Genomic DNA, 23,879 nt, shown 5'->3' with positions numbered 1-23,879 from the left:
ATTCGATTCACTCCACGCGATATCAAGAAACAGTTGGAGACACTGGATACTGCAAAAACAACACTCCGGCAATTGTACTGAAGGCTTGCACTCCAGAACTTGCCGCTCCCCTAGACAAGCTGTTCTAGTACGGTTACAACACTGGCATCTACCCATCAATGGAAAATTGGTCAAGTATGGCCTAGACATAAAAAGCAGGACAAATCCAACCCAGCCAATTACCTCCCCATCAGTCTACTCTTGATCATCAGGAAAGTTATGGAATATGTCATCAACAGAGCTAACAAGCAGCACCTGCTCGGCAATAGCTTTCCCACTGACGACCAGTTTGGGTTTCGCCAGGGCCACTCAGCTCCTGGCCTCATTACAGCCTTGGTTCAAACATGGACAGAAATGCTGAATTCCACAGGCGAGGTGAGAGTGACAGTCCTTCACATCAAGGCTGCATTCGATTGAATGTGGCATCAAGGAGCCCTAGCAATCTGGGACCACTAAGGTTTTGGAATAGATCTATAGCTCGGGTTATGGATGTTGAAGTTGGTTGGCTCGCCGAGCTGGTTTGTTGTTCCGCAGACGTTTCGTTACCGTGCTTGGTAACATCCTCAGTGCAGCCTCAGATAAAGCGTCAGTGTGTTTTCTTGCCTGGTTTTTAAATTCTGCGGGCCCCGTTGCGACGAATTGTCTCACTTCCGGGTTTCCTCAATAGTGGAATGTATATGGGGTCAAGTTCAACGTGTTTATTAATAGCCTGCTTCGTGGAGTGCCTAGCCTGTCCCAGATCTTGGTGCTGTCCCAGCCAAAGCAGTTCTCCTTGTCCATGTGGATTGAGATGAGTGAGTATTGGTCGGTGTCTTTTTGTAGCCATTTGGTGTTCATGTACTCTTGTAGTTAGTTTCCTTCCTGTTTGTCCAAGGTAATGTTTCTCACAGTCTCTGCAGGGGATCTTGGAGATGATATTGGTCCTGTCCATGGCGGGGAGTGCGTCTTCAGTTCAAGTGAGCACTTGTAGTAGGGTTGATGTGGGCTTGTGTGCCATCAATAGATGGATTCAATAGATATCCGTGGGCAAGCTCTCTGCTGATTGGAGTCATACCTGGCACAGAAGAAGATGACTATGGTTGTTGGAGGTCAGTCATCTCAGATCCAAGGATCTCTGCACGAGTATCTTAGGGTAGTGGCCTCGATCCAACCATCTTCAGCTGTTTCATCAATGCCCTTCCCTCCATCATAAGGTCAGAAGTGGAGACTTTCACCAATGATTGGACAATGTTCAGCACTATTTGTGACTCCTCAGGTACTGAAACAGTCCATGCTCAAATGCAACAAGATCTGGACAATGTCCAAGTTTTGGTTGACAAGTGGCAAATGACAATCGTGCCACCCAAATGCCAGGATATGACTATCACCAATAAGTGACAATCTAACCACCAACCACCTTCCATTCATTGATGTTACCATCACTGAATCCCCCCACTAACAACATCCTGAGGTTTACCACTGACCAGAAACTTAACTGGATTCACCACATAAACCCAGTGGTTACAAGAGCAGGTCAGAAGCTATGAATATTGCAAAAAGTAACTCACTTCCTGACTGCCCCAAGTCTGTCCATCATCTAGCATAGAATAGAATATAATCTCCATGGATGGATGCAGATCCAAAAACATTCAAGAAGTTCATCACAATCCAAGACAAAGCAGTTTGCCTGATTGGCTCCACATCTACAAGCATCCACTCCTTCCACAAACAGTGTACACTATCTACAAGATACACTGCAAAAATTCAGCAAAGATCCTTAGGCAGCACCTTCTCAGCCCATAACCACTTCCATCTAGAAGGACAAAGCCAGCAGATACTTGGGAACACCACTCCCTGCAAGCTCCCCTCCAAGCCACTCACCATCCTGACTTGGAAGCATTGTCATTCCTTCACTGCCGCTGGGTCAAAATCCTGGAATTCCCTCCCTACCTAACAGCAGGTGGACTGCCGCAGTTCAAGAAAGCAGCTCACCACGACTCTCTAAAGGGCAACTACAGACGGGCAATAAATGCTCGGCCCAGGCAGCGACACCCACATCCCACAAATGAATATTTTAAAAGCTATAGATCAGTTGAGATGGGGGACAAAAGGTAAAGTCATTATCATCTTACCAGAGATAACACAGAGTGGAGCTGGTCAGGCAGCACTGGAGGAGCAGGAAAGTTGGCATTTCAGGTCAGGACCCTTCTTCAGGAAGGTTGCTGTTTCATTAGAGGGATAAAACTGGCGATAGTTTAACCTGAGGGTCACCACACACCCTCAGACAAGGGAAGACTTAGCTAAGGAGAATTGTTGATGGTAACCACAGCCTGTATAGGAATTAAACCCACATTGCAGATAAGACTCATATTACGAAGCAGCCATCTAGTCAACTAAGCTAACCAGTCTCTGGGGGAGATGTAAGCATACGTCAGAATCATAATCAAAAAGAACATGATTAGTGACTTTGCGGAAAGAGTCTTAACACTCGCCCGGCAGAGAAGACTCTTAATCTCCGAGAGGTTTATTTACAATACTTTCAAATGTTGCAGAACTTAAATGATTTTCTGTATGAACCTAATCTCAGCATGGATCTTCACTAGAATCTTAGATAACAAAGTGGTGAGCTGGATGAACAGCTCTGCACTTTGTTATCTCGGATTCTCCAACATCTGCAGTTCCTGTTGTCTCTGGTACAACTTCACTGGAAGCTTCTCTGTTTTAATAAAGGCTTTAGCACCACACAGGCTTAAGCAATCAAGGGTAGTTATATATAGATTAGCAAACTGATGGGACCCTCTTATGGTGCAGTGGCAATGCCAGTACATCTAGGTTCAAGTCCCACCTGCTCTAGAGGAGTGTAATAAAATCACCCAATGGCTTGATTAGCAAAATAGGTTAAATTAAGAAGGAAATCAGGAGAACTGGGGAGGCAGAAGTGTAGTGGTAAAGGGGGATTGAAGCCCAACAGAGCACATAATGAAATTTGAATTCACTTAAAATCTACTTAGAGAACTGACTAAGATAATCAAATCAAACAAGCTATTGAACACTTTTTATCACTTACACAAATGATTTTGATGTGAATATAGGAAGTATGGTTAGTAAGTTTGCAGATGACTCCAAAATTGAAGGTGTGGTGGGCAGCAAAGAAGGTTACAACAGAGTACAACAGGACCTTGATCAGATGGGACGAAGAGTGGCAAGTGGAGAGTAATTTAGATATTAGCGAAGTGCTGTATTTTGGAAAGGTAAATCAGGGCAGGACTTATAAACTTTATAGTAAGGTCCTGGGGAGTGTTGCCGAACAAAGAGACTGTGGAGTGCAGGTTCATAGTTCCTTGAAAGTGGAGTCGGAGGTAGACAAGATGCTGAAGAAGGTGCTTGGTAGGCTTGCCTTTATTGGTCAGTGCATTAAGTATAGGAGTTGGGAGGTCATGTTCCAGCTGTACGCGACATTGGTTCAGCTGCTTTTGGAATATTGCATTCACTTCTGGTCTCCCAGCTCTCAGAAAGATGTTGGTACCTTGAAAGAGTTCAGAAAGGATTTACAGGGAAGTTGCCAAGGTTGAAGGGTTTGAGCTACAGGGAGAGGCTGGAAGCAAAAACAGAAGTTGCTGGAAAAGTTTAGCAGGTCTAGAACCAATTCTGAGCAAGTGTCATCAGAACCGAAATGTTAGCACTGATGTCTCTTCACAGATGCTGCCAGGCCTGCTGAGCTTTTCCAGCAACTTCTATTTATGGTTCTGATTTACAGCATCCACAGTTCTTTCAGTTTTATCAGACAGGCTGGGGATATTTTCCCTGGAGCATCGGAGGCTGGGGAGTGATCTTATGGAAATTTATTACGTGATGAGAGGCATGGATAGGGTGAACGATCAAGGTGTTTTCCCCCAGGGGAGTGGAGCCCAAAACTAAACAGCATACAATTAAGGTGAGAGGCGAAAGATTCAAAAGGGACCAAAAGGGCAACTTTTTCACGCAGAGGGTGGCGCGTCTATGTAATGAGCTGCCAGAGGAAGTGGCGGAAGCTAGTACAATTGCAACATTTAAAAGACATCTGGTTCAGTAAATGAACAGGAAGGATTTAGAGGAATGTGGGCCAAATGCTGGCAAATGGAACTAGATTAATTTAGGATACCTGGTCGGCATGGATGATTTGGAACGAAGGGTCTATTTCCATGCTGTACATCTCTATGGCTCTATTATAATCATGACTGTCTTTTGTCAGAGTGTGTGCCTGTCAGGTACAGAAATTAATTAAACAATTGGATAGATATATGGAAAGGCATATAGGTATACAGAAGGCTGGGAAGTTGGTGTGCAGTGACCCTTGGTTGACTGTTTCAGGGTTAATACAAGATAGATTGAACATTAGCTTAATTCAGAACTGCACAGGCATATAGGTGAAATTTAAATAGACAAGGATATTGAAATAGACAAAGAAACATAGCCATGTTATTGCATATAAAAGTAGATATTCATTAATGTTACAGAGAGGTAATTGCTGTAAATAGAACTTATTAGCATTTTCAAGGGACATGGTTACGTGACATGGTCACAGCAGGAGTTCAATTTTCCTTACAATGAAGGCATTTATTTTAACTGGGGCTGGTCCAGGCTACAACATACAACATAGAACATAGAACATTACAGCACAGTACAGGCCCTTCGGCCCTTGATGTTGTGCCGACCTGTCATACCAATCTGAAGCCCATCTAACCTACACTATTCCATGTACACACTTATGGTTGTCCAATACGACTTAAATGTACTTAAAGTTGGCGAATCTACTACCATTGCAGGCAAAGCGTTCCATTCCCTTACTACTCTCTGAGTAAAGAAACTACCTCTGACATCTGTCCTATATCTTTCACCCCTCAATTTAAAGCTATGCACCCTCTGCTCGCCGTCACCATCCTAGGAAAAAAGGCTCTCCCTAACCACCCTATCTAACCCTCTGATTATTTTATATGTCTCAATTAAGCCACCTCTCAACCTTCTTCTCTCTAATGAAAACAGCCTCAAGTCCCTCAGCCTTTCCTCGTAAGACCTTCCCTCCATACCAGGCAACATCCTAGTAAATCTCCTCTGCAACCTTTCCAAAGCTTCCACATCCTTCTTATAATGCGGTGACCAGAACTGTACACAATACTCCAAGTGCGGCCGCATCAGAGTTTTGTACAGCTTCACCATAACCTCTTGGTTCCGGAACTCGATCCCTCTATTAATAAAAGCTAAAACACTGTATGCCTTCTTAACAGCCCTGTCAACCTGGGTGGCAACTTTCAAGGATCTGTGTACATGGACACCGAGATCTCTCTGCTCATCTACACTGCTAAGAATCTTACCATTAGCACTGTACTTTGCCTTCTGGTTACTCTTACCAAAGTGCATCACCTCACACTTGTCTGCATTAAACTCCATTTGCCACCTCTCAGCCCAGCTCTGCAGCTTATCTATGTCTCTCTGCAACCTACAGTATCCTTCGTCACTATCCACAACTCCACCGACCTTAGTGTCGTCTGCAAATTTACTAACCCATCCTTCTACGCCCTCATCCAGGTCATTTATAAAACTGACAAACAGCAGTGGACCCAACACCGACCCTTGCGGTACACCATTAGTAACTGGTCTCCAGGATGAACATTTCCCATCAACTACCACCCTCTGTCTTCTTTCAGCAAGCCAATTTCTGATCCAAACTGCTATATCTCCCACAATTCCATTCCTCCGCATTTTGTACAATAGCCTATTGTGGGGAACCTTATCGAACGCCTTGCTGAAATCCATATACACCACATCAACCGGTTTACTCTCATCTACCTGTTTGGTCACCTTCTCAAAGAACTCAATAAGGTCTGTGAGGCACGACCTTCCCTTCACAAAACCGTGCTGACTATCCCTATTCAATTTATTCTTTTCTAGATGATTATAAATCCTATCCCTTATAACCTTTTCCAACACTTTACCAACAACTGAGGTAAGGCTCACTGGTCTATAATTACCGAGGTTGTCTCTACTCCCCTTCTTGAACAGCAGAACAACATTTGCTATCCTCCAGTCTTCTGACACTATTCCTGTCGACAATGACGAGTTAAAGATCAATGCCAAAGGCTCGGCAATCTCCTCCCTGGCTTCCCAGAGGATCCCAGGATAAATCCCATCCGGCCCAGGGGACTTATCTGTCTTCACACTCTGTAGGATTTCTAATACCTCTTCCTTGTGAACCTCAATCCCACCTAGTCTAGTAGCCTGTATCTCAGTATTCTCCTCAACAACATCGTCATTTTCTAGAGTGAATATGTCGAAAAAGGCAACTGAGGCATCAATATTGCATTGTCTTGTACAGTTTGTGGTCACGTGGCAAACTGAAGAGTCCCGACCCCTTGGGTGGATCATCACCGCAAATCTGCTTATGGCATGTATATGCTAAATGATACCTAAAGCACTAAGGAAAACATTGCAGCAATGTGAAAATAATCATCAATGGACAAAAAGAGATGAACAGACACAATATGTTTTGATATTTTACAAAGATTCATATGAGTCATACCTTTGGGCTTTTTTCAAATTGACAAATCTAGAGCCATGAGACATAGGTGCAGATATAGGCCATTCAGCCCATTGAGTCTGCACCACCATTCCATGAGATCGTGGCCGATCTTATGATCCTCAATCCCACTTTCCTACTGTTCTCCCATCACCCTGCATTCCTTTACTGATTAAAAATCTATCTAAGCTTTTAATATAAGCCACTAACATTAAAATTTGTAACAAAACAAGAATGTTTAATGAATACAAAACTGACAATAAGTTTATTAAACTTAATTGTACAATAGCACGTTTTTCTTTTTAAAGTTCAATCTAACAATGTTTTATTTTCAGAAGGATGCCCTTCTCTTCCATTCTTCATTGTAGGCTAGAGATTGAGTTCAGAGACCTTCTCAAAAACCTCCAGTCACAGCTGTAGATATTTAATAAGGAAGCAGCCTGCAATTCCCTACCAGTGCCTAGAATTTTGTTTCGTAGATTAACTGTAACATTGGCATTCATAGAGACCGCCATGATTTGCTGTTTCAACAAAGTAATGCTTCACAGCACATCGAACAGTGGAAGATCACTGATGGGATCAGCAAAAATAGGGAATTGTTTTCACAAGGTGTAGAAGGACCCATTTCTTGTGAGTTTAAAAACATTGAAACAAGGTATAAGACTAGCATTCCATGAAGGATCTTTGACATAAACAAACCCAAGTCAATCAGTCATTTTACTTGCATTTCCCTTCAACATTTTGCACTGTTTTGATTTCTTTAACCCTTTTTTAGGCTTGGGTTTAGATCTCTGAAATGCGTTCGCTCCAAATATCATTCTGCCTTTTAGCGTGTCACTCCACATTTTAAGGAGATTGGAGGGGAAGTCTATGGAATTACAAAGCAGTTGGTCTAACATCTGTGCTAGAAAAATTGTCAGACTCTATAATCAAGGATGGGGTAACTGAACACTTTGAAATTTTTCAATGAATCAGGGAGAACTATTCATGACCAGTAGATCATGCCGAAAAAGCCTCATTGAAATTTTTTGAGGAGGGAACTAAGTTGGCGGACTGTAGAATGTCCTGATGAAGGGTCTAGGCCCGAAACGTCAGCTTTTGTGCTCCTGAGATGCTGCTGGGCCTGCTGTGTTCATCCAGCCTCACATTTTATTATCTTGGAATGTCCATGGATGTTGTTTCTATGGATTTCCAAGAGGCATTTGATAAAGGCCCACATAAGAGACTGTTAACTAAGTTAGAGGCCCAAGGAATTGAGAGCAAATTACTAAAATGTCTCGGAAATTGGTTGAATGACAGGCAACAGTAGGTAGGGATATTGGGTAAGTATTCAAATTGGCAGGATGTGATCAATGCTGTCCCACAAGGATTTGTGTTCGGGCCTCAATTACTCACATTATTCATTAATGACTTGGATAGTGGCACAGAAAATGTTGTATACAAATATGCCGATGTCACGAAGTTAGGCAATATTGTAGACAGTTGGATGACAGCATAAAACTCCAAAGGGATATTGATAGAAGAAGTGAATGGGCAAAAAGTGACGGCAGATGGAATTCAATGAAAACTAGAATGAGAGATTATTCATTTTGGATCAAAAAATTAAAGATCAAGGTACTTTCTAGATGCTGTGAAGTTCAATACAGTGCATGTCCAAACAGACTTGTGGGGGGTGGGGTGGTGAGCGGGGAGCGGTTGGGTGGGGCAGTGTCAGGTGAATTGATCTTTAAAACGTCATTAACAGGTGCAACATCCTTCCTGAAGAAGGGTCTAGGCCCGAGGCGTCAGCTTTCCTGCTCCTCTGACGCTGCTTGGCCTGCTGTGTTCATCCAGCTCCACACTTTGTTGTCTCAGAAAATAATCAAGGAAGCTAATGGAATGCTGGCCTTTATATTAGAGAACTGGAGTACAAGGATGCAGGCATTATGCTGTGGTTATACAAAACTCTGATTAGATCCTACTTTGAGCACTGTGAGCAGATCTGGGCCCCACACCTTAGGGAGGATATATTGACCTTGGAGGGAATACAACACAGGTTTACAAGAATGATAGCTGGACTTCAGGGATTAAGTTACGTGGAGAGATTATACAAAGTAGGCCTGTTTTCTCTAGGCTTTAGGAGGCTCAGGGGTGATCTGATTGAAAACATAATAAGATATTGACAGGAAAAGACAGGGTAGATAAACATAAACTGGTTGGGGATTCTGTCTGCAGTACAACCGCCGCCCCACCAGCCTCCCTCCAACTTTTAACTTAAACCCTGCCTGAGGAAAGGAGTCATCTCATGACCGGAGACCAGGGGAGGGGGGGGGGGGCGGGAGCTGATCACATGGGTCGTGTACTACAGCGGCAGTGGATCCAGGGTAGGCCGGAGCTACGGCGGCAGACTGCACGCTGGCTGGACAATAGAGTACAAGCCAGATGACTGAGCGCAGGCTGGAGATCGAATGTGAGCCAGGGGACCGAGCGCAGGCTGGAGGATCAAACGCAGGCCGGACAATCAAACGCGGGCTGGCGGATTGAACGTGGGCCAGACAATTGAGCGTGGTCCAGGGTCGGCAGCGAGAGTGAGGCAGTGAAGTAGCGGAGATCTTGGTTCCTCCTGGGCCCGAATTCCTGGCGATTGATGATCGATTCGGCAGCGAGGGTGGGCCTTTCATACGACCGGGTGCCCTGGCATTGGGAGTGGCGGCATCGGCAGTGGTGTGGCTCCTCTGGTTCGGATTCATGGATTGGCCTAGACTGCAGGCTGCAGCTGGGCCCAGTTGCCTGCACCTTGACTGAGTGTTCCAGGCACATTTGTGGAGATGGGACTTTGGCTTTTGATATCTGGACTCTTTTTCCCTTTACCTTTCGGCTCCTTTAAATATTTAAATCTGGTTTTGTAATGAAGATGATGTCAGGAAATCGTGAATATGCGCACTTTTCACCGTACTCATGTATTCCCATATCTATTACAATAAAATCTAACACTAACATCTAAATCTAGTACTGGGGCAGAGGGAGAATTAGGGTCAGGCTATTCAGGAGAGATGTTAGGAAAGACTTAGACATACAAACAGTGGTAGATGTTTGTAAATTTCTTCCACAAATGGCAGTGAATGCTGGATCAATAGTTAATTTTAAATTTGGCATAGATAATTTTTTTGTTAATCAAAGTTATTAAGAGAAAATAACCAAAGGCAAGTATGCGGAGTTATGCCGTGGATCAGCTATGATCCCACTGAATGGTGAAACAGGCTTGAGGGGCTGAATGGCCTACTCCTGTTCCTATATTTCACTGGAAATATGAGCATATTTATTGTGGTTTTGCCCCATCCCCAACATGAATTAATGATGCAATCACACAGTCCTGGATCCTCTTCACCCTTTTAAAATAAAGGAAACATTATTTAACTCATGCATATGAGGGGACAAATTGCCTTGTTTTTCTGCCTGGGGTGGGTCAGAAATTTTATTAATCATTGATTTCTTCTACAGGGGCCAATATAACTGGAGTCAGGGCATTCCTAACCTTTCAATGAAAACTTTTTTCTATTCCTCTCAACAGAATGGTCTCCGATTGACTATGCATGATTAGGAAAGAGTGTTAAAAAGTATTTTGTCAACAAGGAGCTGCCACTTGACCTGACAATGTGCCCGAACAACATATTTTATAAATGCTGGTAATACCATTCAGACGCAAGCTGACAAAATGACATGCAACTACCCATTTCTTGTTTGTACCCAAAGCGTACGTTACTCCCGAGGATGCGCAATCATTAACTGGTCAGAAATATTGAGCACCGGCAATCGTCATTACCTTATACCTCCTGCCAGCATCTCTGTGTTTTAAAATATCAGGACTGGTTCATTATCTGGGATTTATTGCAGAGTTCTTACAAAGTTGACAAAATAATGGGAATGGCAGTGTCTTGAGCTGCAGGATTCTATCACTCTATTCTGAGCTGATGCAAAAGTTTCAGAATGTTAGCTAGAATGTTGTTGTGTTGATCAATAAAGTCACGGTAATTAAGAACAACATGCACTTTAAAAGGTTTTTTCAAACTGTTGGTCTTTTTACACTTATTCTTTCATGGGATTGAAAGGTCAGCATTTTTTGCCCATCCCTAATTACCCTTGAACCGAGTGACTTACATTTCAGTGGACACTGAAGATCTCAACCTCATTACTGTGGAGGTGGAGCCTTGTGTCACGAAGTCATAGAGCCATACAACATAGAAAACAGGCCTTTTGGCCTACTGTCCTTACACCAATCAACAAATACCAATATACACTAATCCCATTTACCCACACTTGCTCCATAGCCACCTATGGCATGACATTTTAAAGGGTCATCCATATGCTTCTTTAACGTCACAAGTAAGGATAGCAGATTTCCTTCTCAAAAGGGCATGAGCAAACCACAAGAGTTTCATTTAGTGACAGCTGATGCCAATTTTATGGTCACTGTCCGGTGACGATATTTTAATTTCAAATTTTATGAACTGAATTGTTTTTTTTTTAATTCATCCTTGGGATGTAGCTGTCACTGGTTTGCCCAGCATTTATTGCCCATCCCTAATTGTTCAGAGGGCAGTTAAGAATCCACCACATTCCTGTGGGTCTGGAGTCACATGTAGACCAGACCAGGTAAGAATGGCAGTTTCCTTCCGTAAAGAACATTAATGAACCAGGTGGGTTTTCCCTGACAATTGACAATTGACAGGGTTATCATTAGACTCTTAATTCCAAATTTTTATTGAAGTCAAATCCCAGAATTCAAAACCAGGTCCCCACAGCATTATCTAGGTCTCTGGATTAATAGTCTAGCAATGGTGTCAATAGGATATTGCCTCTTGAAGCCATGGTAGGATTTGAACTGACGTTCTCAGAGTATTCATCTGGGTCTTTAGATACAAACCCAATGATAACGTCACACTCTCCCTTGATTATTTCACTTTATTAACAAAATTCTTACCTGTACAGGAGTAGTCATCAACCTTAATATAACCCGTTTTGCAGATACAGATGTAGGACCCAGCGCCATTCACACAGATGGTATTCTCTCGACAATAGTGTTTACTTTGGGCACACTCATCAATATCTGTGCATTGAAACAATTTAATAATGAGGATCAATGAAATCCAATGTTTCAACGAGCTGAAAACAATCAGATGATATTATTGTTTTGGCATTTAGATACACAGAATGAAACATGGATTAGTGTTTCCATGCAATACTGCAGAACTATTTCAGTCCTTCCAGAAGCTGGTGGAAAACCAAAAGGTGAAAGGTAAGTTTCTGATCAGTCTCTTTAACCTACTCTACGAAGCTGACCCACACAAAGATACAGGTGTTTGTTGTGTCTTTGTTTTCACTTGGTAATGAAACCATTAATGAGGCATGCTAATATTGATCAGCGTAGTCTAGTGCATTATCACAGAGAACCACTATACCCAAAGGCCAGTTAGGATCTTGATTCTAAGAGTCGTACAAACCAGGAAGCTCAAATATCAATCTCTGGTCTATGCTGGATTACCTTCTCCCAGTTTAGGGATTGCAATAGGACACTACAATTTGTTGCTACTTTACTTTATTCTTTATTCTTTGTACAACAGGTAAACTCGTAAACACTGTACAGCATGGAAACAGACCCTCGGTCCAACTTGTCCATGCCAACCAGCTATCCTTACTTAATCTAGTCCCATTTGCCAGTATTTGGCACATTTCCCTCTAAACGTTACCTATTCATATATTCGTCCAGATGCCTTTTCAATGGTGTAATTGTAGCAATCTCCACCAGTTCCTCTGGCCATTCTTTCCACATACACACCACCATTTGCATGAATACACTGCCCATCAAGTCGCTTTTATATCTTTCCCTTCTCATCTTGAACCTATGTCCTCTAGTTTTGGACACCCCTACCATGGGTAGAAGACCTTGGCTATTCAAAGATTGGGCTCAACTGGGAAACTTGCAATATAGTCCATTGGCAACGAGACTTACTCCCTGGTCTCAAAGGTGAAGAATGATGAGGTGTGTGTGTGTTTTAAGGGTGGTCTTTCCATGCACAACAGAATGATAATAAACATTTAGGAAGGTGAGTAATTGCAAGGAAATGAAAATTTTCAAATTAAAAGGAAGGTGAGCATTTTTTGCTGTCAAATTATTTTGAATGTACCAGCGAAAGATAGATAGCAGACCCTGAACTTCTGTTGGGATGTCCCAATCCTCTTTACTAACTTCACCAGTTGACCAGAACAAAACTAGAAATAACTAAATTGGTCATCTATCTCATTTTTATATATTATCAATCAACAATTCATGATTTTTCAAACAGAAATTACTTCTCCCTGTTGTTGATTGGTACTCATGCATTCAGCCCTTAAAGTCTGCTCCACCATTCAATATGATCCTGGCTGGTCATTCCACTTAATACCGTGCCCTTACTTTCTCCCTGTACCCTTTTATCTGTTTAGCATGAAGAACTGTTTCTTGAAAACATACAATGTTTTAGCCTCAACCTCTTTCTGCAGCAGAGAATTCCACAGAATCATGACTCTCGGCGAAGAAATTTTCCTCAGCTCACTGCTAAATGACCTACTCTGAATTCTTAGATTCTGACCCCTGATTCCGGATACTCTCCGTGTTCAGGTGACATCTTGGTGACTGTACAACACAACCAAATCTTTTACAGTAATCACAACTTAGCTAGGGTCCCGACCCGAAACGTCAGCCTTCCTGCTCCTCTGATGCTGCCTGGCCTGCTGTGTTCATCCAGCTCTGCACAGTGTTATCTACGACTTAGCAATGTAGCCTCACTGTGTGGTGTGCTATCAGTCATTGCAGATGGCTGTGTGTGGCTTTAGCTGTGGATGTACGGATGTCATCTGGCATGTTATCTTCTGCACCTGAGCCATCATGTGTGATGGCGATGAAGAAGATAGGTGGTCAACGATACTTAAGTTCAGCTAAGCAATTTATTTCTTGACCGTTTCCCATGACAACACCATATGACCTGGGCTGGACACAAGAGCAGACAGCTGAATTTTATGTGTTTTTGGCTCAGTGTGAGTTGCGTTGAGTTTTTTGGAGAGATTCTCACTGCGAAGCCTAGCAAGATTCCTCACTGTATCATATCAAATGCATCTCACGTGACAATGCAACTGTTCTCATTGGCCAGCAGCTGTAGCACACCATGTGACCTCTCAGCCCCACTATACAGCATGCTGTGTTCCTGGAACAACTCACTAGTGACCAGAATTCCGGCAAAAGACCAGCAATCCTGGCTCCGGCATCATCTTTACAAAGTGTAGCCAGGTGAGGCCTGGCATTCCGAAGCTGCCCTCCTCGGTCAGGGACATTTCCTGGTGATATTGGAGAATATGATATCACCATTCTTCAAGAGGAACACAGAGGTCCTGGTCAAAGAGTGGTCCAGAGGACAGGAGTCCACTTACCAGAGGAGGCCATGCCTTTCGGCCCTGGCAGCCTGGTCTGAGGTCACCATTTGGGTCAGTACCATCTCCATTGTCTGGAAAAACAGCCAGCAGTGCTATAAGAAGATCTGTGACTTTCTCTGCTGTGCCACGATAAGTACCACACTCTTCTCTCTCCTATCTCGCGATCAATCCATCTCTGCACCTGTATCCCCCTCCCACCAAGGTTCATTCCCTGCTACTTCCACTGTTGCCTGCCAAATCTTGCCCCGCTCGCCACTACCACCTTCCAGCAAGACCTAAACTAACACACCATGCCCCCTTATATGGTTTGTGTTCTGCCCCTTCAGTCCATCCAGATGTCTCTCCACCCTCTGCCCACCTGCACCAGTATGAACAGCTGTTCCATCCACGGTCACCTCACTCCCAGCTGCAAGGAGACCACACCCCAGAATAGGGCTAGGTGGGTCACATGGAGGAACGCCCAAACATGAGGCTCCTCAGCCCTAGTGAGGAGAGGGTCCTATTCCTCGCAGGAAAGCACTAGGACCATTCCCAGACATTCATGTCCCACCAACAGAATTTGTCATCCACTGTAACTTCCTCTTTCTCCTCACTCCTGTTGTCCTTCATTGCACATCATTTCTAATCCATTGACCATTACTTTCTCTCACCGATGCTGCCCGCGTGTCAGCACAACCCCAATGGAAAGGCTGCTGCCCGAGAAAAACCATTTGCACACACTCTTAGGACAAAATTCCCAAGGTCTCACAGGGAGTACTGCCAAATCTGCCTCCTGTACCCCCACCAGCTCAGCTCAGTGGGGATGGTACCTTAAGAAAGTTTAGGAGCACACTCTGGGGAGCCTCTCACTAGGGCAGCTGGCCGAGGGAGAAAGGCTCCAGGCCGCAAGCACTTGGAGGACCATCGGAGACTGGGCACCTGCTCAGCCCCCAGCAGGAGAGGACCCTGTGGGGTCAGCAGTCAGGGTCTTCACTGCCCTGGGTGCACAGGGAGGGATGGGAGCAGCAGACAGGGATGCGAAACAGAATGGCTCTCATTGCCCAAAGGCTGCGCCGAATGAATGTGTCTGTCTGGCCGCCTCTGTGCATAGGTTGGTGGTTGCCATGGGGACCCAGGCCCAGCTCCCTCAGCGTCTGCGGGAGAGATGCACATGCCTGCACCACATTACCCAAACCACAGGTCCTCAGGGCCAAAGGCATAGCGAGGGGCATGGGGAGCCTGGCACACACTCCAGGTGCCTCATCATCTCAGAGGGACAGGGCGGTGCCAGGAGGCTCATTGCCAGAGGAAAAACAACACACAGTTCCCTTAAACGTCTCCACTCAGGACACTCCAGGGGGTGACTGGGCCCTCCCCTGACTCCCCAACATTGGCATTTAATGGGGAGGAGGGTCCACTTACTAGAGGCAAGACATTCTCAGGTTAGGATGTTCATAGAAACTGTGCAGAAACCGCAGTGAGGGCAGAGTGGGGTGCTATGTGGATGCAGACAGACAAGAACCTATTCTCTGGTCAAGGCCATTGATGGGGTAGGTTGTACAAACTGATGAAATTGTGAAGTGGGGGCAGTAATACACTAAAGGGGGGGCACAGTAAAGGATGGATGCGAAAGCGATTTGCATAGGTTGGTGTTGGTCCAAGATCAGGAGACTCCTGGCTTTAAGGCAGGGACTGGGGAAGGAGATCATGTTTGAGCACATCAAGCATACTCATCTCATGTGTGGAAGGGGGAAAGGTGGGCCAATACAAGCCCGTGTACCTATCTACTAAATAATAGTAGGGTCTACGTCCGAAACATCAGCTTTTGTGCTCCTGAGATGCTGCTTGGCCTGCTGTGTTCATCCAGCTCCACACTTTGTTATCTCAGATTCTCCAGCATCTGCAGTTCCCATTATCTCTCCTAAATAACATAGACTTCATTTTCACTCCATAGCGCTAAAGTGCTCTCAATAGGTTTTCCTCGTCCACTGTATCTTGGTGAAGTGTCAAGTTCTGCAGTTGGCCTGGAGAGGGTCCGATTGGCTGTTAGCTCTGGAGGTTTGGTCAGGTGGCAGAAGACCATCACAACAACATCGAGGAAGTTGGCCCTGCAGGGAGAGACTTGGCTGTGACACCGGTGGGTCTGGCACAGGAGAAGGCAAAGTGGGAACGGAGGAGTATCAGACAAGTGGCAAAGATGGCACCTGAGGATTGGCGGCTTTGATGTTGGCTTGGTGCAGTGCAGGCAGCAGCAAACTGGTGGCGGACGGGCACTGGCACAGGCATTGTTGGCCGTGATGAGCTGGCTCAAGGCAAATGCACTGTCTTCAGGATATATCTTTCTCTCTTTCCATATTCTTAAATTATTCAAAACACCACCATTTTCGTAACGACAATGAAAGCTTTTCAGTGTATGTTATTGGATTTTTACTATAAGAAATGTGTGACAAGAAAATCAAAATCAAAGTTAAAAACGCTGACCCCAGGGCCATTTGGATCTGGACAGCCCTGATATGCCAAGGGTCTTCTTGTCAGAGTAAGTGTAAGATGCATAGAAGGACGTCCTGTCACCAACATTAATCACTGCAATCAGTAACTCATCTACATACAGTTGATCCTCCTGATCACACTCTCACCATCAGTCTCCACAGTTCACCCTCCCAGACACTTGGAAGCTGTGGATTACTGCATAAAACACCCTGACTAAACAAAAAAGATACCTAAAACCATTTTTGTAAAGAGCCAGGGACCCGAGTTTGATTCCACCCTCAGGTGGCTGTCTGTGTGGAGTTTGCACATTCTCCCTGTGTCTGTGTGGATTTCCTCCAGGTGCCCCGGTTTCCTACCGCAGTCCGAAGATGTACAGGTTAGGGTGGATTTGCCATGCTACATTTCCCAAGGTGTCCAAGGATGTGTAGGCTAGGTGGGTTAGCCATGGGGAATGTGGGGTTCCAGGGAATGTCTGGGGGATTTGTTTAGGTGGATGCCCTGCATAAGGTCAGTGCAAATCCAATGGGCCAAATGGTCTAGAATCATTGAATCATTGAATGCCTACGGTGTGGAAACAGGCCATTCAGCCCAACAACTCCACACGCCCCCTCCGAAGAGCATCCCATCCTGACACATTCCCCTACCCCTGCATTTCCCACGTCTAATCCAAACATCCCTGGGCACTATGGGCAATTTAGCTTAGCTTCTCCACCTACCCTGCACATCTTTCCACATTGTAGGGATTCTATGATTCTATGAATTGAATTGCAGCCATGAGCCCATACAACTCTAAGGAAACAAATAGGTTTCAAAACTGTAGTCTTGATGGATGTCTATTGCGAGTGATTAAAACAAGGGGAAAAGATTAAACATTTGCAGTTGGGGTCTTAACATGTTAGGTTACTCTTTCAACAGTGCGAAATGCACTCTACCTTTTTTAATTGCAACAAAACTTTGTCTGAAGGTTAATGAGTAGTTATAATGTCCAATCATGCAGTTGTCATAATGTTGAATACAGACACACTGCATGTTACAACATTTCATGACAAACTGTGAAGGAGGCAAAGCTAATTAGCTTACCTTTTAAGCTCTCCACCCTGGAGTCCAGGGCTAAAGTCTCCATGTAGCTAGTATGAAACCCAGAGCTGACTGAAGTCTAGCCATCTCCATGAAAATGCAATAAACACGTATCCATGGAGGACTCTCTATTGACTTGCAATGGTATCAATGCTTCCTCAATAGTTCTGTGGCCCTCCCCCCACATCAGCCTGCATGAAATAGTCGAGGGTGGAAACAGAGGTGGAAAGTCCAGCCACCTCACTCAGTGTTCTTCCCCTATCCACTTTTGAGGAACTGAACCATTAAAATCTTGACTTAGAGCTCTGCACATTATCTTATCTGTGGTCTCACAAATTTTTGATATGAGCTAACAAAATTTTCTGACTTTTAAATGATTTCTCTTTTCAGTTTGCTGTTTTAACAGCCTGGTTATCCTATGTTATGTTTAATGATTTGTGATTCTGTAAACCCCAGATCACTTTGCTTCTCTGTTCCATTTAGTTTTTCATTCACCTAACAGTATGTGGCTTCTTTATTCTTTCTACTCAAGAGTATCATTTCACATGATTATATTAACATGAATTTGCAGATTAACTACTCATCTTGAAAACTTTCTAATGCCAGCCTTAATTTCAATGAATTCTTCTTTTCTGTAATTCCCAACTTTGCAAAATTTGAAATGAAGAAATAGTTCTGCAATTGCCAGTTACAGCTCCTCTAGGTCCATTTTTTTTATTGTTTCTTGATTTGCCCAGTTACCATCTCTTTTTAAGATCATCAGACATAGGAGGAGAGGTAGGCCATTCAGCCCATCGAGTCTGCTTCACCATAGAATGAAATCAGGCTGACCTGACCATCTTCAACTGCACTCTCCCGCCTTCTCCCCATTACCCTGAAATCCCTGACTGATTAAAAATCTGTCTGTCTCAGCCTTGAATATACTTAATATGCCTTGTACAATCATTCCTTTCATCATGTTAGTAGCTGTACTATTTTTTCCCGCTCTAATGAAAGGTCAATGGCCTGAAATGTACTTTTAATTTTTGTGATTTTGTGGAGATGCATTTGGAGGTTGGAAAATGACAGATTCCTTCACCAAGGTTGTTTTCTGAGAGAACTTGATGGGGGCAATGACTGACCATCACCAGTTACCTGCTCAGCAGCAATGGTTAGCTCATAGCTACATTACCGGTTAGAAATGGATGGTACTCCATTAGTGTCTTCCTAACAGCAGGCAGAACACGCTGCTCTCTCGCCCTACCTCAAACCCAAAGCTCACCAGAAAGGATTGCCCCTCCATACTGATGGACTGATGCATTTTCTTTTACCGTTTACTAATTATTCTTGGGCTGACATCCACCTTGGAGTGAGCTCGTCATTTCAAGCTGCCTTAGCAGTGTGTGGCCAATGAGGTTTAATTTGAATAAATGTGAGGTCTTGCATTTTGGTAAAAATAAACAAGGGCAAGACTTAAACTGTTAATGGCAGGACTGTGGATAGTGGTGCCAAACAGAGAGACCTAGGGGTTCAGGTACATAGTTCTTTCAAAGTTGCATCACAGGGTGAGACTTGCTCACCAAGCCTATGTGTTTGACTATAGACGTTTTGTCACCCTGCTGTATCATCAATGTGCCTCTGGTGACGCGTCGGTGTTCTGTCCCGCTTGTTATTTATATACCTCGGTTTGCTGGGGTGGTTGGCATCCCTTCCGGTTCTGTTTATCAGCGGTTTGTATATCGGGTCCAGTGCAATGTGTTTGTTAAAGGAATTCCAGTTGGAACTGGGAACAACAGGGAACACCAGACTAGTGTATACAGAAAGACCACGCATACGGACCAGATACTTAATTACATTAATGAGAAACATTACATCGGCCAAACTGGAAGGAAGTTGACAGTAAGAATATATGAACACCAACTCGCCACCGAGAGACACGACCGATTCTCACTGGTCTCAGTACACACGGACAAAGAAGGACATGGATTCAACTGGAACAATACATCCATAATAGCACGAGCCAAACATGGGCATGCCAGGGAATTCCCGGAGGTCTGGCATTCCAACCAGAACTTCATTGACAAACACATTGAACCGGACTCGATATACAACCCACTGAGAAACAGAACCGGAAGGGATGCCAACCACCCCAGCAAACCAAGGTATATAAATAATAAGCAGGACAGAACACCGACACTTCACTGGAGGCACATTGACGGTGCTACCTAGCAGCGTGACAAAACGCCTGCAATCAAACCCATCGGCTGGGCAAGCAAGTCTACAACATCATCCACAACCCCAGCTACAAATCTTATCAAAAAATTTAGACAGTTCGGTTAAGAAAGCTTTTAGCATGCTTGTCTTCATTGCTCAGACCACTGAGGAAAGGAGTAGGGGCATCAAATTATGGTTGCACAGCACATTGGTGAGATCACTTTCGGAGTACTGAGTGGAGTTCTGGTCACCCTGCTAAAGGAAGGATATTATTAAACTGGAGAGATTTCAGAAGAGATTTACAAGGATGTTGCTGGGACTGATGGGTTTGAGTTATAAGGAAAGGCTGGGTAGGCTGGCAGTCTTTTCCTTGGAGCATAGGAGGCTGAGAGTTGACCTTGTAGAGATTTATAAAATCATGAGGGAGATAGATTAGGTGAATAGTGAGAGTCCTTTTTCTAGGGTAGGAAAATTCAAAACTAAGGGGCTTATTTTTAAGGTGGTAGGAGAAAGATTTAGAAGGGATCTGAGTGGCAACTTTTTCACAGAGAGAGTGTTCATAAGTGGAATGAACTGCCGGAGGAAGTGGTACATGCAGGCACCATTACAGCATTTAAAAGGCATTTAGACAGGTACATGGTGACAGGCCAAACACAAGCAAATAGGACTAGTTTAGTATGGGAAACTTGATCAGCGTGGATGCATTGGACCAAAGTGTCTGTTTATAATTCTATGACGCTATGGTCGGGCTACCAGCAGATCATCACGCTGGCTGAGCCTGACTGAGTTGATTCCATGGCCCATTGAAGGGGTCTCCCAGAGGCAGCAAACTGGAAGCCTGTGTCCAGGAGCCTACGCGTTCGACTGCCTCTCGGAAAGTTGCAACTGACCTCATGTCTGTGACTTTCCCCTTCGCTTCTGATGGAGAATTGAAGATGTATGTCAGGATCATGGTCCAGCCTCAAAGATTCAGCCCATTGGGTCTGTTTCTGGGACTCCACTTAAGTTGCTGCTTAACCTGCTCGGCACTGCAGCATTTATTGTTTTACTCTCTAGAGAGATGATGGAAGCTGTTCATTGTGATTGATTCAATTTCAAATTTGATAGAGTCATTTGAGAAAGCAGTATTTTAGAACAGTGATCTTGAGTGATTTGAGTCCTGAGATATGGTAATTATAGCACACTTGGAGGGAAAAGGTGACTTTGAGTTGAAGATTCCCTATTGTCTACCAGCCTGTGATTTTTCTGGATCTGCTATGGTCTAATTGATTGAGATTGATGAATGTGGCACGTTAACAATTCCATTATTAATGTATCACACAACTCCTAAGATTGTGGAAGACAAAGTAGATGGGTCTTGCTCTTTTTTTTCATCTAGCAACTCTCAGTGCATAGAGAAACTCCTTTCTGTCATTCATAATCTACTGTTAATTAACAAGACTGTGGAGATAAAGGAGATTAGCTTCTCCATGCTGTCTACATCAATCTAAGATTGCATTTTTCAGTAACAACATACACCAAGTCATTCATCATTATTAATCAGCTCTTCACAGAATCTCGGCAATGAATCTTTAGTTCAATACCAGCTGAGATGCTGTTGCTCAGTTGTTATTTATCCCAGGAGTTTATTTATTGAGGTTGCTTAATGATATTTTGGGTTAACTGGAAAACTATACTCACAAGGATGTGTTAAGATAATGGAGACGACAGACTAAACTTTTTAGTTACGAGCCTTTTTGATCTTGAATTCTACTCCAAGAACAGTGACATAAGAAATAATTGATTACTCTGCCTTATCTGGCGATATGTCACTGATGGTTGAAGGTAATTTTTGCTGCTGAATCCAACGGCCAATCACTGTCAGTATGAATATCAGATTATTACTGTATAGTTAAGGGCATGTCGAAAACTTAGTGGCATTTAGCATCAGTGTAATTTGGACATTTCCAATTGTTGATCTGTATCTTGATTCATTTAGGGATAAGTTCAATGATGATTAAATCGCTTTGGCTTTCGGATCGTTGAAAACTACTCTGGCCACTAAGACAGATTTAAATGGTTTTGCAACAGGCAGTAATGGATAAAAGCACCCCATGTTTTTTCAATGCTACTCCCTAAGCTGTCAATAAAATGAATGAAAAATTATGTAGTCTGTTTACATAATTTTAGAATAATTGGTCTATTTTGTTTGGTATTTTCCATGGACATGCAGGCTATTGGAACTGCTGAACTTTACCGTACAGACAGAGGCCATTTGGTTAATTAGGTTTGTAGCAGACTATTAAATGAGGGAACCATCTAGTGTTATTCCTCCGGCCTCTCTCCATAACAGTACACATATCTTCATTTCAGGTGACTGCCAGCTCTTTCTCAGAAGCCTCTACTAAACCTGCCCCCACCACACTTCCAGGCAATGCATTCCAGATCTGACCTGCTCACTGTGTGAAATTTTTTTTCCTTATTTTTGCTTCTTTTATCACTTACAGTAAACATCAGGTCTCCTGCTCTCAATGTCTTCACAAATGGCAACAGTTTCTCCCTACCCATTCTATCCAGAAACCACAGAATCACTTATTAAAGTGAAAAGGGTCTTCACTTAGAGATTCGTGTAATTCCCGAAAACAGGAAGCAGTGGAGGTCATTTAATGCTTGCAAGAAGGAGTTAGATATTTGGCCTGAAGGGATCAAAGAGCATAGGGGGAAAGCAGGAACGGGGTGAGTTGGATGATTAGCCATGATCATACTGAATGATGGAGCAGGCTCAAAGGGCCGAATGGCCTCCTCCTGCCCCTGTTTTCTATGCTTCTATCAGTATCAGGGAGGTCCAGGATGTTGCTATACTGCCACCAGCACTAGCAATTTGACAGTGGAGATTGAAAATAGCCTGGAGTGCATGGGGCAGGGCTTCACAAAGTAGGGTCTGTGATGCTGTAAGGTCCAAGACAGCAACGGGTAACTGGAGTTTGGAATGTCCCCATTTAAACAGGCCCTCATGCACACAGTTCTCACTGATGGGACAAATTTCTAGCATCCAAATGGGGTCACGGTTGGAAACAGGTTGTGAACCACTTGTACAGGAGATTTTGTTTAAGCGCACAGTCCTGTTAATCTTTTGGAACAAAAACAGAAGTTGCTGGAAAAGCTCAGCAGGCCTGGCAGCATCTGCAAAGAAAAAAATCAGAGTTAATGTTTCAGGTCCGCCGGCCCTTCCTCCAGCTCTGAGGAAGGGTCAACGGACCCAAAACATTAACTCTGATTTTTCCTTCACAGATGCTGCCAAACCTGCTGAGCTTTTCCAGCAACTTCTGTTTTTGTCCCTGATTCACAGCATCTGCAGTTCTTTTGGTTTTTATCCTGTTAAGTTTTTGTCATGCAGCCTGTGTGGGAACCTTTGGATTTTCACATTACCATTAGATGGAACGCTGCGCGTGAATATAATATTTGACTTGTTTGCAGTGAGAAAGGATTAAATTATGATTCAGCGCTCTGCCTGCATTAGACTCTTATGTTTTATCAGCATTCTCCCTTGGGAGCTCCATTATGATACTTTGTTGGTTGGCAATGTAATGCCAACTGCATTAAAGTGCAGATATTTTATGGAATCTCTCAGGGGAGACACTGAGGAATTCATTACAATCAAAAAAAATTGGAGTACATTTTTGACCTACCAGATTTACCAGGGGGTTCAAGGTCTGTGCAGATGAAGACATTTCTTATGCCTTGCACTGGTTTTATACTCAAGCCTCCTTACACAGAACCTGAAGGACCATCTAAAAGGACAAGGGCAGCAGATACATGAGAACACCACCGCCTGCAAGTACCCTCCAGGCCACTCACCATCCTGACTTCGAAATATATCACAGTTCCATCACTGTCACTGGGTCAAAATCCTGGAATTCCCTCCCTACTGGCATTGTGGGTCTAGCAACAGCATATGGACTGCAGCGGTTCACAAAGGCAGCTCACCACCACCCTCTCAAGGGCAACTAGCGATGGGCAATAAATGCTGGTCCAGCCCCTGATGTCCTTTTAGATCTGTTGATTAAGTAATTAAGAAGTCATAGGGGTAATTAAGAAGATATTTCAGGCCCAACCTAAGCCAAAGTCCTGGATTTCATGGCCA

The 23,879-nt window shown here is 43.8% G+C and overlaps 1 protein-coding gene across 6 annotated transcripts in view; it reads right to left on the bottom strand.

The window, feature by feature from the left end:
• The window catches only part of LOC125460975 (protein kinase C-binding protein NELL2-like), a 282,133-nt gene that overhangs the window by 141,960 nt on the left and 116,294 nt on the right, over window positions 1-23,879 (bottom strand). For all 6 annotated transcript variants that reach the window (XM_059652561.1, XM_059652560.1, XM_059652563.1 and 3 more), the window contains one exon: window positions 11,532-11,657. In XM_059652561.1, the coding sequence (XP_059508544.1) occupies window positions 11,532-11,657 (126 nt within the window). The remainder of the gene's footprint in view (window positions 1-11,531; window positions 11,658-23,879) is intronic.

The sequence above is a fragment of the Stegostoma tigrinum genome, chromosome 18, assembly GCF_030684315.1.
Source record: "Stegostoma tigrinum isolate sSteTig4 chromosome 18, sSteTig4.hap1, whole genome shotgun sequence".
Taxonomy (NCBI): Eukaryota; Metazoa; Chordata; class Chondrichthyes; order Orectolobiformes; family Stegostomatidae; genus Stegostoma; species Stegostoma tigrinum.
The sequence above is the reverse complement of the archived record's forward strand: the minus strand, read 5'-3'. Positions and strand labels throughout refer to the sequence as shown.